Below are 16,761 nucleotides of genomic sequence, written 5' to 3'. Positions count from 1 at the left end.
GTGGAGGAATCACGACCGAACATACACCAAATTAAGTAGCTCAAATAAACCCAAACCAGATGCGAACCAATCCAAAAGGAAGTCAGGCAGCCACTGCTGTGAGTGCCAGAGGGTAAGTGAAACAGTGACACAAATACGCCACACAAACGTTGCACAAGAGAAAAACAACAGCAAAGACCTCACACAAGTAAACCTCCCAAATCTCTCAATCACCCTCTCTCCCAGTCCCTGTTTCATTAGAGGGAAACTGGAGATGCTGGGTGAGAGCAAGGCCTTATTCTCCATATGCAGCACAATAGCAACACAGATTCAGTGACACAGGTACAGTAGCAGCAACCAGAAGCGGAATCAGCTGGACATACCAATGGTGAGGCAGCCGAGCAGTCAGTGTCAGTTAAGCTCCACAGCACCTGGAGTTCTTTTGACCAGACTATAGAGTGGTCGGGCAAGACGTTCACTGAAGGAATACACACATTCAGCTTGTAAACGGTTGGGGGCTTGAACAGAACTGTGTACCCTAAAAGTCAAGGTCAGAGAGTTTCAGATATCAAGTCAGCTACACCTATAGGCAAAACAGTTCGTTTGTAAAGCACACTAAATCCAATGTGTGGTGGATGAATAAAGTAAAGAGCTCCAGTTACAGTTTCAATGTGCTCTCTCAGTAACTTAATGCAGCAACAACATACAGTGAGATCAGGCCTGGCACTGGAAGGGCCAATATCCTGTAGAGCAGGGATGGCCAACTGGCAGCCCGCCCCCCGCAGATCAATTCCCCCAAAAATACAACAATTGTCAGGGTCTCAATTTACTGGGAGTTAGAATAGTAGAATACACAAATTTGGTTGTGCATCAGAAGTTTCTCTCTTGTTATGTCAGTCACTCAATTAGCCCATGTCAGCTAACATTTTTTACATTGGTAAGTTAGTCCAGCCAGCTATCTGAACTTGTAGCAATCATGTTCGAATTATGGACCAGGAGACCCCCATTACTTTTGTCAGCCACTCTGGATGTGGGTACGCAGACCAGGAAGCCCCTCATGATGAGTTCAGATTTTTTGTGGCCTCCAGACCCATCAAAATTGCCAATCCCTGCTGTAGTGTTCAAAGTAATCACAACCAGGGAGGGAGACTGCAGGCCCGGCAGCGTGTGTATAAGGCAACCATTCATAGAAGATTTTGCATTATGGCTGCCTGCATTTCAGCTTGGATGTTTGGCCAAGAGTAAGGCTTTTCATTCTCAACCCTGGTTTTAGCCTCTTTTACCTTCTTTCAAGACTGATGAAAGACAGGCTTGGTGGGCCAGGGCGAGTTATTTGGAAATTTGGTTGCAAATGACCGTACTGTGGATTTGGGTTTCACGTTGAGGCTTTGAAACACGAGAACGTCATGCTGGAGTCAGGAACTGGAACACAAAATCAGAGCGCTGACACGCTACCTATTGCCCAATATCCTGTCTTATTCAGACAGTAATTAAACCTAATGAATTATACCAATTGATTTCGAAGTATATTACCTACTTTATAGATTACAACTGTTTTACCCTTATCATAATCTTAGGACCTATCAAGCATTTTACTCCCTCGTTTACATTTTCATGGTTGGTCCACTTGGTAATATGCCATTTTTCGCTGTTAGTGTATACTGTTAGTATATACCAGGTCAGTACATAGTACGCAAGAGGCTTCTTAAGCACAGTCCAATAAAAACATAGTTAGTGTAGCTTACATATTCATGCATCTAGACTGCAATACTATGTACATTTCCATATGTATCCCAAAGTTCACAAGCAACTGTTTTCATGCGTGGAGTCGTCTGGCACTTTCGCAGTAGTAGCCTGTGCAAACTTACCTTATAATTGTGTATTCGGATTCGCCCATTCAATGTGGTTTAGACTTTAGAAACCTAACAGCAAAATCCTATACATATTTTCAATTTCGCGGTTATGTATATTTTTAGCAAATAGACCCTGTCATTGAAGTGAAAAATGTCTGCCTCACTACTTTCTCCAGCCGCCACCCTCCCAAAAAAACAAAATTGGCCAATGGCGCTAAAGACAATTTGAAGAAAACCACGCCTCATAGTATCACTGTATCCTTGACCAATTACATTTCAACATACCTATAGTCTAGATTACACATTGTAATTTTTACTCTACTGTTACTGTTTTCAAGGTTATTTTGAAATAAAGGTGGCATTAGACTACTACTGCCAATGGACTTGGTCTATAAACGAGTCTAGTGTGTTCAATATTTGAATAAGAAATGCAATCTGATTCACAAACCTCTGAATTAGGTAAATTGAAGAAATGACATGCATGTCCACCTAATGATAATGAATAACGCTTTATTGCTCAATTCATTTAGCAACAACAATTTGAGAAAGTATGGTCCTCTGTAGTATCAATGTTGTTCAATCTCCTGTTGTTTATTTATATACCATGTTCAAAAACAGATTTGTGAGCCACATCTGCTCTGTCTCAGTCTAGGGAAGGGTCTGTCTCAATACTCTACACCTGCTTCCTCTCCTAGTCTCCTCTCCATCTACACACTGATCTGAAAACAAAAGACGGATACATATTTTGTTCATATATTTAATGTTAGATATTTTATATACCCATCCTTATCGATTCATTAAGTGTTATACTGTGCACTTATGAAAAGAAAATGAGTCTGAAAAAAGTTCAGTCAATTCAATTCAGGTTGCTAATAGGGGTCAATATGGGGCACTAGTAGTATATGTAGCCTATAGACTCCAATGCTATGATTCACCACCAACAATCAATTGACACATTATAAAACATGGATGTGATCCTGCATTCTTCGGAGAGACTGGCTAAACATATGGCAGATTTGACATATTACATTACAGAAGCCTCGTCATATTCTCTGAGAGAGGGGGAGACCCATTGTGTCTCCCTCAGGTATGAGGACACTTCGTCCACCCGATACCCATGTCCCAGCTCTGCCAGATACCAGACAAAAACCCTGCTGCTCTTATTATCTTCTCTATTGAACCTTTGCCGCTGCTTCCTTTCTGTAGTAGCCCACTGGAGAGGACTGGCTTTGGATACATGTGTTGCAAAGATCATATTACTGTTGTTCTGATGAGGCTTTCTGATTGAATTGATATTTTCTTCATTATCCAGATAAGAGATGTTTCACACCTCTCCTCAAAACCTCAAACAATCACCAAAATTATATTGTGTGGTGATGAACCATATATGTTTTATAAAAAACCTTGATAAATATGAGTGTTTCAGTAAATGGCTCTAACACTAAAGTATAGTTGTTTTTCATAGCAGAATCTTAAGTAACAAAGTGAGTATCACTCCAAATAATAAGACACCATTGAACCACATCATCCATTTATTCATCAGTTGTTCGATACAAGAAAAAGGTAAATAATCTGTTAAAAACACTTTCTTGATAATCATAATATAGGTGAGAATATCTAAACAGTAAGAGCAGGGAGGGAGAGTTTAGCAAGCAGCAGACAGTGCTTACATCATATGTACATTATCTTAGCTCTTCTACATCTTATTTCATCCAAATTACATCTCTAAGCATTTCTCACAGGCTTTCCAACATGGAACATTATGAGACAAAAACAATACACAGGGTGCATCTCAAATGGCACCCTATTCCCCAGCAGTACACCACATTTGACCAGAGCCCTATTATAGGGGGCCATTTGAGACGCACCCACACAGGTAGATTAGATTTTTTTAAAGGTAATTACTGCACTTTAGGGTAGGGCACAACGGTTATGTTACAAATATGCACCAGGTTCGAAAGTGAAGTATTAATAATACACATAGCTAATGACTAGCATCTAGAATATGAATTCCCTTCAGTCTTCCATTGAGGAAGTTGAGTGCTCTGTGCTCAGGGATGGAGGGTGGGGGATGGTGTTATGTTTGGGGAAGGGGTATAGGGAAAAGGGGAGCGGGGTTGGTGTTACATTGGGGGAAGGGTTACAGGGTGGGTCACTCCTTCACTATTGTAAAGGACTCCTTGGTGGTGGTTGGTATGCTCAGGGCCACAATGTAGGACGATCCTGGAGATTGAATGAAAATTACATGTTTGTTTAATAACAACAAAATAACAATGTCATACAAATTACAGATGAAGAACATTTTGTAGGGTTGCTTTGCCTGACATTCAAGACCAAGACAGAACCATACTGTACTGTGAATCATCATTTTCCATTCATTACCTCCTGTTTTTTGTACTACCATTTATTTACAGCAGGGGGTGTCAAGCACTAGTACAGGTACTGACTGGGCTGTAGTTGGGGACAATGTCAATGGTTGGGTGAATCTCAAAAGTCTTCTCAATTCACCTTGGAGGCGATGAGAGAGGATGTAACTAACAAGGAATTGAGGGAATACCTTTGAGATTCAGCAACTGCTGTTGGTACCCACCTATGAGGACCTCACAGGACTTGACGGACTGTGTGACCTGGTAGGCAACAGCGCATCTCTGAGTAGCTGATCCCGCCGATGACGAAGATGATGAGCCTGGAGCCACTCCTCCGCTCGTCCTGAGAACTGGTCTTTTGTTTCTGACGGGCACTGGGAGAGGAGAGAGGGATTAAGATATGGAGGGGGTGTGTGTGTGAGAGTGTGTGTGTCTGAGATTGGAACTTGGAGAGCCATCATTAATAATAGTTACATTATCATATATTTTGTTTCATTAATTAATCATATCTGTATGTGTTGTAATTTATAACAGAACCATATCCTAGACCTAGACTATAAAGCAGGGTTCCCCAACTGTCGGCCCGCGGGCCCAAATTTGGCACGTGGGTGGTTTTATTTGACCCCCAAAGTTTTCTGAGCCCAAAACAAATTCACCAAATTATTTATATTTTTTTGCATTTTCATTCTTGGACATACAAGACTAACAATACCCGAAATCGTCTCCAAGTGATTTTAATGTTGGAAGTCTGTTCCCAAATATTCCCACGCATTATAGAGAGATCGTATACAAATGTAAGCAAGGTTTGAAATGATGTTTTAGTCAAATATTATATCTGTTTGGGATTCTTGTTGTCAATTTGCAGTCTACAAATTATTTGTAATTATGTTCCGGCCCACCGACCAGCTGCTCAAGACATTAATGGGCCCGCTGCCTGAATCTAGTTGATGATCCCTGCTATAAAGAGTTCAGCTTGTATAACTGACACGCAGTAAAATAATGTGGACCACTATTTGTCACAAACAGGGATGGGAGAAGCCTCGGAGTTTGATTTGAGTGCCAATGCTCCCTGCCACTCCTTCTTTAACCCCCATAACCCCTTCCTCAACCCGTCCTTTGGGTTGCAATTTGTCTATGAATGTCATCCTTGTGCACATGTTTGTTGCCATGCTTTACCAAAAGCAAATACATCAACTGCAGTTGTGACAATTAAAGAATCTTGAATCTTACCTGACAGCCCCAGAGCCGTTTCAGGCCGCTGGGCACTCTGACTGGTGTGGCCATTCCCTGGTGTCCAGCTTGTTCTCCACAGCATCCTGGAACACCACACATCCCACACACAGTCTCAATCAATACAGGATGTCAGTCATAAACTACAACTTTTATATTGAGACTAAATCTATTTAGCAAATGAGCCCTGCACAATATTTTAAAAAAAACATCAATAGGCAAGTATAGATAAACATAAATATACACAATATACACATTAAATACACATTAAGATACATAACAGTCAATTAAAATAAACAAATTCTTCATTCTAAAAATCCTCTGTCAGCTGTCTGAATTACCCTAGGGCCACCAAAGATGAATCCATCTGAGATTAATCCAAACATAGGGTTCAAGGAAGTTAAAGGCTGATTTACCTAACTCTGTAGACACCAAAAGAGTCTCCAGAGTTAACCAACCCGGTGAACGTGTTTGATAACTTGTAATTTGAAATCTTAACAGTCAAGTTACGTAAATTGGAAGCTTGTGGAGCAGGGCTTTGTAAACAAAGAGCGTGTAATGATGTGATCTACTGATGTGATCTACTGATGTGATCTACGTGACTTTAAAGAGGTCCAGCCAACTTTCGGTAAAGAATGCAGTGATGAGTAATACAACTGTCTCCTGTGATAAGACGAAGGGCGCTATGATAAAACGGCATCCAGAGGTTTAAGAGTAGTGGAGGCTGCAATTTGATAAATAGCATCACAATCACAAACAGGTGGAAAGGTTGACTGCACAATCTGCTTCCTGCTGACTAAAGAGAGGCACAATCTTTCTGTAGAACATTCCCACTTTAAATCTTCGCTTCTTAACTGTCAAATGGCTGATGTGGATGCGGTGTTGGAGTCAGGCGCAGGACACAGAAGCTTAGTCGATCCGACTTTAATAGTCACAGGAGCAAAATACAAATCCAACGGGCCTCATAAACAGGAGGCGAGCGAATACGCAGAACAGTGCGTAAAGTGCGAACAGCACTAACAATAAGAAAACAAATAACCTACACCAACAGACAGGCGTACAACGACACACAACTACAACCAAAACCAAAGGAAACTTATAGGTGATTTTGGTCCTCTGTAGCTCAGCTGGTAGAGCACGGCGCTTGTAACGCCAGGGTAGTGGGTTCGATCCCCGGGACCACCCATACGTAAAAATTTATGCACGCATGACTGTAAGTCGCTTTGGATAAAAGCGTCTGCTAAATGGCATATTTATATTTTATTTTATTTATTTAGGTGACATAATCAATACGTGATATAGAACAGGTGCACTAATCAGACAAAACCAAACAAACATAGATAACATCAAACGGTGGCAGCTAGTACTCCGGGGACGACGAACGCCGAAGCCTGCCCGAACAAGGAGGAGGAGCAGCCTCGGCGGAATTCGTGACAGTACCCCCCCCCCCCCTTGACGTGCGGCTCCAGCCGTGCGCCGACCCCGGCCTCGGGGACGGCCAGGAGGACGTGGAGCAGGGCGCGTAGGATGACTAAGATGGAACTCAGTCAGGAGGGATGGATCTAGAATGTCCCTCCTAGGCACCCAGCACCGTTCCTCCGGACCGTACCCCTCCCACTCCACGAGATATTGTAGACCCCCCATCCGACGTCTCGAATCCACGATGGACCGGACTGAGTACACCGGAGCCCCCTCGATGTCCAGTGGGAGAGGAGGGGTCTCTCTTATCTCACTCTCCTGGAGTGGACCAGCTACCACCGGCCTGAGGAGAGACACATGGAATGAGGGGTTAATGCGATAGTCATTAGGCAGTTGCAACCTGTAACACACCTCATTCAATCTCCTCAGGACTTTAAATGGCCCCACAAACCGCCGGCCAAGCTTCCGGCAGGGCAGGCGAAGGGGCAGGTTTCGAGTCGAGAGCCAGACTCGATCTCCAGGGGCGTAGACTGGACCCTCACTGCGGTGGAGGTCGGCGCTCGCCTTCTGCCTGCGGATGGCCCGCTGCAGATGTACGTGGGCAGCGTTCCACGTCTCCTCCGAGCGCCGAAACCACTCATCCACCGCAGGAGCCTCGATCTGGCTCTGATGCCATGGTGCCAGAACCGGCTGATAACCTAACACACACTGAAAAGGGGTCAGGTTAGTTGAGGAGTGGCGGAGAGAGTTCTGAGCCATCTCTGCCCAGGGGATATACCCCGACCACTCCTCCGGCCGGCCCTGGCAATAGGATCTCAGAAACCTACCCACATCCTGGTTCACTCTCTCCACCTGCCCATTACTCTCAGGGTGGTAACCCGAGGTAAGGCTAACCGAGACCCCCAAGCGTTCCATGAACGCCCTCCAGACTATAGAGGTGAATTGGGGACCCCAATCAGACACTATATCCTCGGGAACCCCGTAGTGCCGGAAGACATGGGTGAACAAAGCCTCAGCGGTCTGTAGGGCTGTAGGGAGACCCAGCATTGGAATGAGACGACAGGCCTTAGAGAACCGATCCACAATGACCAGAATAGTGGTATTCCCCTGAGAGGGGGAAAGGTCCGTGACAAAGTCCACCGAGAGGTGAGACCACGGCCGTTGTGGAACGGGCAGAGGTTGTAACTTCCCCCTGGGCAGGTGTCTAGGCGCCTTACACTGAGCGCACACCGAGCAGGAGGAGACATAAACCCTCACATCCCTAGCCAATGTTGGCCACCAGTACTTAACACTAAGGCAGTGCACTGTCCGGCCAATACCTGGATGTCCAGAGGAGGGTGACGTATGAGCCCAATAGATGAGATGATCATGGACCTCGAGCGGCACGTACGTCCGACCCACTGGACACTCTGGGGGAGTAGGGTCGGTGCGTAACGCCCGCTCAATTTCCGCATCGACCTCCCATACCACCGGTGCCACCAGACACGACTCCGGCAGTATGGGAGTGGGCTCAATGGACCTCTCCTCTGTGTCATACCGCCGGGACAGGGCGTCTGCCTTACCGTTCTGGGACCCTGGGATGTAAGTGATCTTAAAAACGAACTGGGTCAGGAACATGTTCCACCTAGCCTGACGAGGGTTCAATCTCCTCGCTGCCCGGATGTACTCCAGGTTGCGATGGTCAGTCAGAATGAGAAAAGGGTGTTGAGCCCCCTCAAGCCAATGCCTCCACACCTTAAGGGCTTGAACCACGGCTAACAGCTCCTTGTCCCCTAGGTCATAATTACGCTACGCCGGGCTGAGCTTCTTAGAATAAAAAGCACAGGGACGGAGCTTAGGAGGCGTGCCGGAGCGTTGCGATAGTACTGCCCCAATACCGGCCTCTGACGCGTCCACCTCTACCTGGAACGCTAAAGTGGAGTCCGGGTGCGCCAGCACCGGAGCCAAAGTGAACATGTCCTTCAGTTTATGAAACGCCCTGTCCGCTTCAGCCGACCACTGCAAACACACCGGGCCCCCCTTCAGCAGGGAAGTAATGGGAGCTGCTACCTGTCCAAAACCCCGGATAAACCTCCGGTAGTAATTGGCAAAACCCAAAAACTGCTGCACCTCTTTAACAGTGGTTGGGGTTTGCCAGTTACGAACGGCTGACACCCGGTCAATCTCCATCTTCACCCCTGACGCGGACAACTGATGACCCAAAAAGGAGATGGACTCCTGGAAAAACAGACATTTCTCTGCCTTGACATACAAGTCATGCTCCAACAGCCTACCCAACACTCGGCGCACCAGGGCTACATGCTCGGCTCGTGTAGCAGAGTACACTAGGATGTCGTCAATGTACACGACCACACCCTGCCCATGCAGGTCCCGGAAGATCTCGTCCACAAATGATTGGAAGACTGAAGGAGCATTCATTAACCCATATGGCATGACAAGATACTCATAATGACCTGAGGTGGTACTAAATGCCGTTTTCCATTCATCCCCCTCCCTAATGCTCACCAAGTTATAAGCGCTCCTGAGATCCAGTTTTGTGAAGAAACGCGCTCCGCGTAATGATTCAGTCATACTCGCAATCAGAGGTAGAGGGTAACTGTATTTCACAGTAATCTGATTGAGACTACGATAATCAATACACGGGCGCAACCCTCCATCCTTCTTCTTCACAAAAAAGAAACTTGAGGACGCAGGGGAAGTGGAGGGCCGTATGTATCCTTGTCTCAGGGACTCCGCTATGTATGTTTCCATAGCCGCCGTCTCCTCTTGAGACAGAGGATACACATGGCTCCGCGGAAGTGCCGCACCTGTCTGGAGGTTTATCGCAAAATCTCCCTGTCTATGAGGTGGCAATCGCGTCGCCCTCGTCTTGCTGAACACGAGTGCCAAATTCTCATACTCAGGGGGAATGTGCATTGCGGGCACTTGGTTCGGACTCTCCACCGTGGTCGCCCCAACGGAAACACCTAAACATCGCCCAACACACTGGCCAGACCATTCCTTGAGAGCCCTCTGTTGCCACGAAATGGTGGGGTCATGGGTGATTAACCAAGGAAGCCCCAGCACCACGGGATATGCAGGAGAGTCAATGAGGTACAACTGAATAATCTCCTCATGACCCCCCCTGCGTCTTCATCTTTAGTGGCGCTGTGACCTCCCTAATCAACCCAGATTCCAACGGACGGCTATCTAGGGCATGGACAGGAAAGGGTGCATCAACGGGCAGGAGGGGAATCCCCAACTTAGAACAAAATTTCAGATCAATAAAATTCCCAGCTGCGCCTGAATCGACTAGCGCCTTATGCTGGGAATGACATGCAACCTGAGGAAATACCACAGGTATACACAAGTGAACAACAGAGAGCTCTGGGTGAGTGGGGCGCCTACTCACCTGAAATGACTCCCCAGTGCGCGACCTGTTGCCTCGATTCCTCGGAGACCCTCCCCAGCACCTAGCCGCAGTGTGTCCTCCACGGCCACAGCTGGTGCAGGGGACGGCCCCCCTCGGGTTCTCTCTCCTACTCTCTCTTGCGCCAGCACCCCCGAGCTCCATCGGGCTCGGCTCGGAGGTGCTGGGGGATAGAATGGACGGCCCCATCTCGGGACGTCCGCGGGTGGCCAGCAGGGTATCCAGACGGATGGACATGTCCACTAGCTGGTTGAAGGACAGATTGGTGTCCCTGCAGGCCAGCTCTCGACGAACGTCCTCACGCAGGCTACACCGATAGTGATCGATGAGGGCCCTCTCATTCCACCCCGCATCCGCCGCTAGCGTCCGGAAATCCAGGGCGAACTCCTGTGCGCTCCTCTTCCCCTGTCGGAGGTGGAACAGACGCTCCCCCGCCGCTTTACCCTCAGGAGGGTGATCGAAAACTGCCCTGAAGCGGCGGGAGAACTCAGCGTAGCTGATGGTGGCGGCGTCTATTCCCCTCCATTCGGCGTTGGCCCACTCCAACGCCTTGCCGGAGAGACAGGAGATGAGGGCGGAAACGCTCTCGTATGGCTGCGGTGCCATCATACGCCCTCGGGAGCGAGAGCCGAATCCCACTGGATTCCGGAGCTGGTCTGGTGGGGCTGGCCGATGGTGGTGGTAATGTAGGAGGAGGTGTGGGCATGCCTCCCCTCTCCCATCGGCGCAGGGTGTTCATTACCTCCTGCATGGCGGAGCCGAGTTGCTGGATCATGGCGTCCTGGCAGCTGACCTGATCCTCCAGCGACTCGGTCGCCGCCGCTGCTCCTGCTGACTCCATGTGTGGATGCGGTGTTGGAGTCAGGCGCAGGACACAGAAGCTTAGTCGATCCGACTTTAATAGTCACAGGAGCAAAATACAAATCCAACGGGCCTCATAAACAGGAGGCTAGCGAATACGCAGAACAGTGCGTAAAGTGCGAACAGCACTAACAATAAGAAAACAAATAACCTACACCAACAGACAGGCGTACAACGACACACAACTACAAACAAAACCAAAGGAAACTTATAGGTGACATAATCAATACGTGATATAGAACAGGTGCACTAATCAGACAAAACCAAACAAACGGTGGCAGCTAGTACTCCGGGGACGACGAACGCCGAAGCCTGCCCGAACAAGGAGGAGGAGCAGCCTTGGCGGAATTCGTGACAATAACAAGCTAATTTGTATGTTTTTTAAACGTTAAATCATTGTAAATCAAAATACCAAGGTATTTTTGTATGCAGGGACTCTTTCGATTATAGAACCATCCGATGAGTGAAGATGTAATCCATCTGAGACAACGATTGTATTTAGTTTAGCCCGTATTATGCACAAGTATTAAAATCAGTAAGGGCTTCCTGCACAGCAGCAAATTCGGACTGTAGCCTTGTCACAGCCAGGTCAGCTGTCGGGGCAATTGTGTACATAATAGTATCATCCGCATATAGATGAAATTGACAATTTTTAACAGATTAATCAATAGCATTTATATAAATAGTGAAAACAGCAGGTCCTAGTATCGACCCCTGCGGAATACCTTTAGGTACTTCAAGAAATTCTGACTTAACCCCATCAATCACGATGGCCTGAGTTCTGTCACTAAGACAATCATGAAACCATGAGCAGGCATCAGAGCCCAGGTCAAGCGAGGACAACTTGTTCAATAAAATAGCATGAAAAACAGTATTAAAGGCTTTTGACAGGTCCACAAACAAAGCAGCACAATTCATTTTAGCATCTAACGCATTGACAGTACTGTGCCCTGGCCTAAACCCAGATTGATTTATATTCAAAATACCATGCTCAGATAAAAAAAAAGAGCGAAGTTACTTATTTACCAAAGATTCAAGAATTTCAGCTAGACATGGAAGCCTGGAGATGGCACCATTTTTTACGTCATTTAGCATTATTTTTTACGTCACAATAATGATCAAGATCACTACTATCCTGCCCTTATGGAGTGGCAGCACATAAGCTGTTTTCCATACTTTTTGGAATATTTCCTGATAACAATGTTAGATTTAAGATATGGGTTACTGAGCCAGCAATGAGGGGGGCAGCACACTTGAGCAGACCTGGTTCCAATTGGTCAGCCCCTGTGGATTTATTGGTATCTATAGCAAGTAAGGAATCCAGGAATTATTTTTCTGTGAATTGACCAAATGCAAAAAAGTCAATCTGCTAAATTCCAGAATCAGCATTTAGCCCACTCTTAGAGATAGTAGGGTTACACAGTCTTTCAAAAAGATAGCCTGCTGAAATAGAATGACGATTAAATGCATCAATGATGGCATTTTTGTCCGTAATGGGTCCAGAGTCTAAATACATTTGTTGGGACAGAGAGGAGGTAGTGCCTGCATTATGCTGACCTCCATCATGTCTTTGATGACAGGTGTCCATCAGGACAGGTTGTATGTCTCTTCCTGAGAGCGCCCCCTTCGAGACGACCTACGCAGTGGGAACAAGCTCGGCTGGGGAGAGGGAGAGAGCGAAAGAAAGATATAGAAGGAAATAAACAAAACCATAAATATAAAAGCCTGGTTTAAGGTAAGAAGATACAAAATGAGAATTGCAAGAACAAAAACATAAAACTAGTGAAGTTCCACACTATAATACAATACACTGATGGTACTGTATAATCCACCTGGGCTATGACCGTGCTAAGATCTAGCAAACTACATACAGTAGGCTATGCCCTATAACATCTCACTTATCGAAGATATGATGGGGACTCCCAGTTCTCTCCAGTTGAGAATAAACTCTATGTCCTCCTTGATCTTAACGTGTTGGATGAGTTTGTTCAGGTTCTCCTCTGTTGTTCCTGTTCAGAACCAGAAAGAAAAAGGTTTTAAAAATGATAATTGACTAAAGTTACCTCAGGCCAACTGAAAATAGATTATATTAAAGGAATATTCCTATAGCTGAAGCTCCAATCGTACCTTAGTCAAGGGGCACATAAGGAATTCATGATCTTCCATTTTCAAACCATAGACTTTCATTCCATTTTCAATGTAATAGATGCCATATAAAAGCGACTAAATGTTTACATGTAAATATAAAGATTATCTTTAAAACTGTGTGAGGGTGCAGGTTGTGTCAGAGCAGCAGACTCGCCGTTGAGGCTGAAGATGTAGAGGAGAACAGCTCTGATTTTGTCATAGATGTCGTGGGGGTGCAGCAGGACAGGAATCAGTGTCCTTATCGGGTCCTTCACCTTCTGACCCTCCACATCAGACCCTACTGCCAGGTCCTATACAACAGTGAACACATGAACACATAACGTCAGAAACCACAAGGTCATACATAAGGGACATGTACATTGCAACAGTGACATTTTGGCCATACATATGAGACACTGTAAAGCATACCTGCTCAGCTTTGCAGAGTTTCTGCACATTCTTCTGGAAGTGGTTCATATAGTCTTCAGTCAAATTCAGATGGACGGTTTTCTGTGGTTGACATAGAAACATGGCTGAGAAAAACAGTCTAATATCTAATATATTTTATTCTAATTTCAATACATTTTCCCACATGGCAGTATAAGTGAACAGCTTTAATTTCCACATCAACCCAGTCACATAATAGAGGAATGACCTGTTTTTCCAAAGTATCATTTCCATAGAGAGCAGGTGAAAAAAACACCACAATATACTGGGCCTCGGAGGCATCACACCCAACCAGAGCAGACCAAATCAGAATGACACAACCAAAACGGACTGTATACCTGAGCCATCTGCTTACGGAAGTGGGGCATCTTCTTCGTAAGCTGGGATAAGCCGCTTATTGTGATCTAGAAAACATAGAAAATAGTGATGGAAACAATGATTTACTTTATTTAACCTTTATTTAACCTTTATTTAACCAGGCAAGTCAATTAAGAACAAATTCTTCTTTACATTGACGGCCTGGCAAGAGGCAAAAGGCCGTCTCCTGTGGGGACGGAGGATAAAAACAAAAACAATGTAAGACAAAATGGACAACACAGACAGAAGACACTTGCAACAGCACAAATACAACAGCAAACAAACAGTGAGTGGATGTGTGTGTGTGTGTGCAGGCACATGTGTGTGTGTGAAGTAAAACAACATTCTTACTTACATAAGGCAACACACACTAGTGACATCAGGTGACAACTAAACTCAGCAAAAAAAGAAATGTCCTCTCACTGTCAACTGTGTTTATTTTCAGCAAACTTAACATGTGTAAATATTTGTACGAACATAACAAGATTCAACAACTGAGACAAACTGAACAAGTTCCACAGACATGTGACTAACAGAAATGTAATAATGTGTCCCTGAACAAAGGGGGGGTCAAAAGTAACAGTCAGTATCTGGTGTGGCCACCAGCTGCATTAGGTACTGCAGTGCATCTCCTCATCATGGACTGCACCAGATTTGCCAGTTCTTGCTGTGAGATGTTACCCGACTCTTCCACCAAGGCACCTGCAAGTTCCCAGACATTTCTGGGGGGAATGGCCCTAGCCCTCACCCTCCGATCCAACAGCTCCCAGACGTGCTCAATGGGATTGAGATCCGGGCTCTTCGCTGGCCATGGCAGAACACTGACATTCCTGTCCTGCAGGAAATCATGCACAGAACGAGCAGTATGGCTGGTGGCATTGTCATGCTGGAGGGTCATGTCAGGATGAGCCTGCAGGAAGGGTACCACGTGAGGGAGGAGGATGTCTTCCCTGTAACGCATAGCGTTGAGATTGCCTGCAATGACAACAAGCTCAGTCTGATGATGCTGTGACACACCGCCCCAGACCATGACGGACCCTCCACCTCCAAATCGATCCCGCTTCAGAGTACAGGCCTTGGTGTAACGCTCATTCCTTCGACGATAAACGCGAATCCGACCATCACCCCTGGTGAGACAAAACCTTGACTCGTCAGTGAGCACTTTTTGCCAGTCCTGTCTGGTCCAGTGACGGTGGGATTGTGCCAATAGGCGACGTTGTTACCGGTGATGTCTGGTGAAGACCTGCCTTACAACAGGCCTAAAAGACCTCAGTCCAGCCTCTCTCAGCCTATTGCGGACAGTCTGAGCACTGATGGAGGGATTGTGCATTCCTGGTGTAACTCGGGCAGTTGTTGTTGCCATCCTGTACCTGTCCTGCAGGTGTGATGTTCGGATGTATCGATCCTGTGCAGGTGTTATTACACGTGGTCTGCCACTGCGAGGACGATCAGCTGTCCATCCTGTCTCCCTGTAGCGCTGTCTTAGGCGTCTCACAGTACGGACATTGCAATGTATTGCCCTGGCCACATCTGCAATCCTCATGCCTCCTTGCAGCAAGTCTAAGGCACGTTCACGCAGATGAGCAAGGACCCTGGGCATATTTCTTTTGGTGTTTTTCAGAGTCAGTAGAAAGGTCTCTTTAGTGTCCTAAGTTTTCATGAAAACGGTTCGCTCCTACAAGCAGTGAGTCATGTGGCCGTGGCTTGCTACATAAAGCAGTCAGACAGGCATCCAGTTACTGTTCGATTGAACATCAGAATGGGCAAAACAAGTAACCTAAGTGACGTTGAGCGTCGTATGGCCTCCTGGACTTTTCATCCCTGACAGTGTCTTCTAGGGTTAACCGAGAATGGTGCGACAAAGAAAAAACATCCAGTCAGCGACAGTCCTGTGGGTGTAAACAGCTTGTTGAGAGGTCGAAGGAGAATGGCAAGAATCGTGCAAGCTAACAGGCGGGCCACAAACAGGCAAATAACGGCGCAGTACAACAGTGGTGTGCAGAACGGCATCTCGGAACGCACAACTCGTCGGTCCTTGTCACGGATGGGCTATTGTATTAGATGACCAGCTCACACACCCCTAAAAACACCCATCAATCAAAGCCACCACTGTATGTCAGACACAGGAGGAAACATTTCTTCCTTAAAACGTATTTAAAAATTATAGGCATACCTTAGGCTTTCCTGAAAGCAGGCAATAAGATAATGAATTGATAATGAAAGTATGAAGGGGACAGCTATGCTATAGTATGAAAATGAAATTCACAATCGTTAAAATAGAAACAAATCCACGCAACATGTCTATAGCCTATTTATCAGTGACGCTGATTATCAAGGGGGAGAGTGTTGGAAAGATTTTTGTTGGAAAGATACTGTGAGGAACTATTATAATTGAATGAATGTAAAAAAAAAACACGTTACTTCGATGACTTTCTGTGTGAGGTGAAAAAAAGAAATGACAGAAGCCCAGCTGGGCACGTTCCTGCATTTGCGAGAAGCAGGCCAGGTACTTTTATGCGTGCTAGGGCTGACCCCATTTAGTCAACTGGTCAATTGTTTGGTTGATAGGCTGTTGGTCGACTGAGATCTCTTTAGTCGAGCAATATGTATTTTTTTTTCCTGATTCACACCTGTCACAGTGGACTAATCCATTGCGGAGGCAACTGGGATGGCACAGTCCATCACTCTAAGACATGTGACACTGAAATTGTAT

At 46.0% G+C, this 16,761-nt stretch overlaps 1 protein-coding gene across 1 annotated transcript in view; it reads right to left on the bottom strand.

The window, feature by feature from the left end:
- The window catches only part of LOC311148418 (G-protein-signaling modulator 2-like), a 38,522-nt gene extending 36,503 nt beyond the window's left edge, over positions 1–2,019 (bottom strand). The window contains exon 1 of the mRNA XM_084185384.1: positions 1,848–2,019. Coding sequence (XP_084041510.1) covers positions 1,848–1,876 — 29 coding nt within the window. The 5' untranslated portion in view covers positions 1,877–2,019. The remainder of the gene's footprint in view (positions 1–1,847) is intronic.
- Between the last annotated feature and the right edge of the window lie 14,742 nt (positions 2,020–16,761).

This window comes from Coregonus lavaretus, assembly GCF_964263955.1.
Source record: "Coregonus lavaretus genome assembly, chromosome: 21".
Lineage (NCBI taxonomy): Eukaryota > Metazoa > Chordata > Actinopteri > Salmoniformes > Salmonidae > Coregonus > Coregonus lavaretus.
The sequence above is the reverse complement of the archived record's forward strand: the minus strand, read 5'-3'. Positions and strand labels throughout refer to the sequence as shown.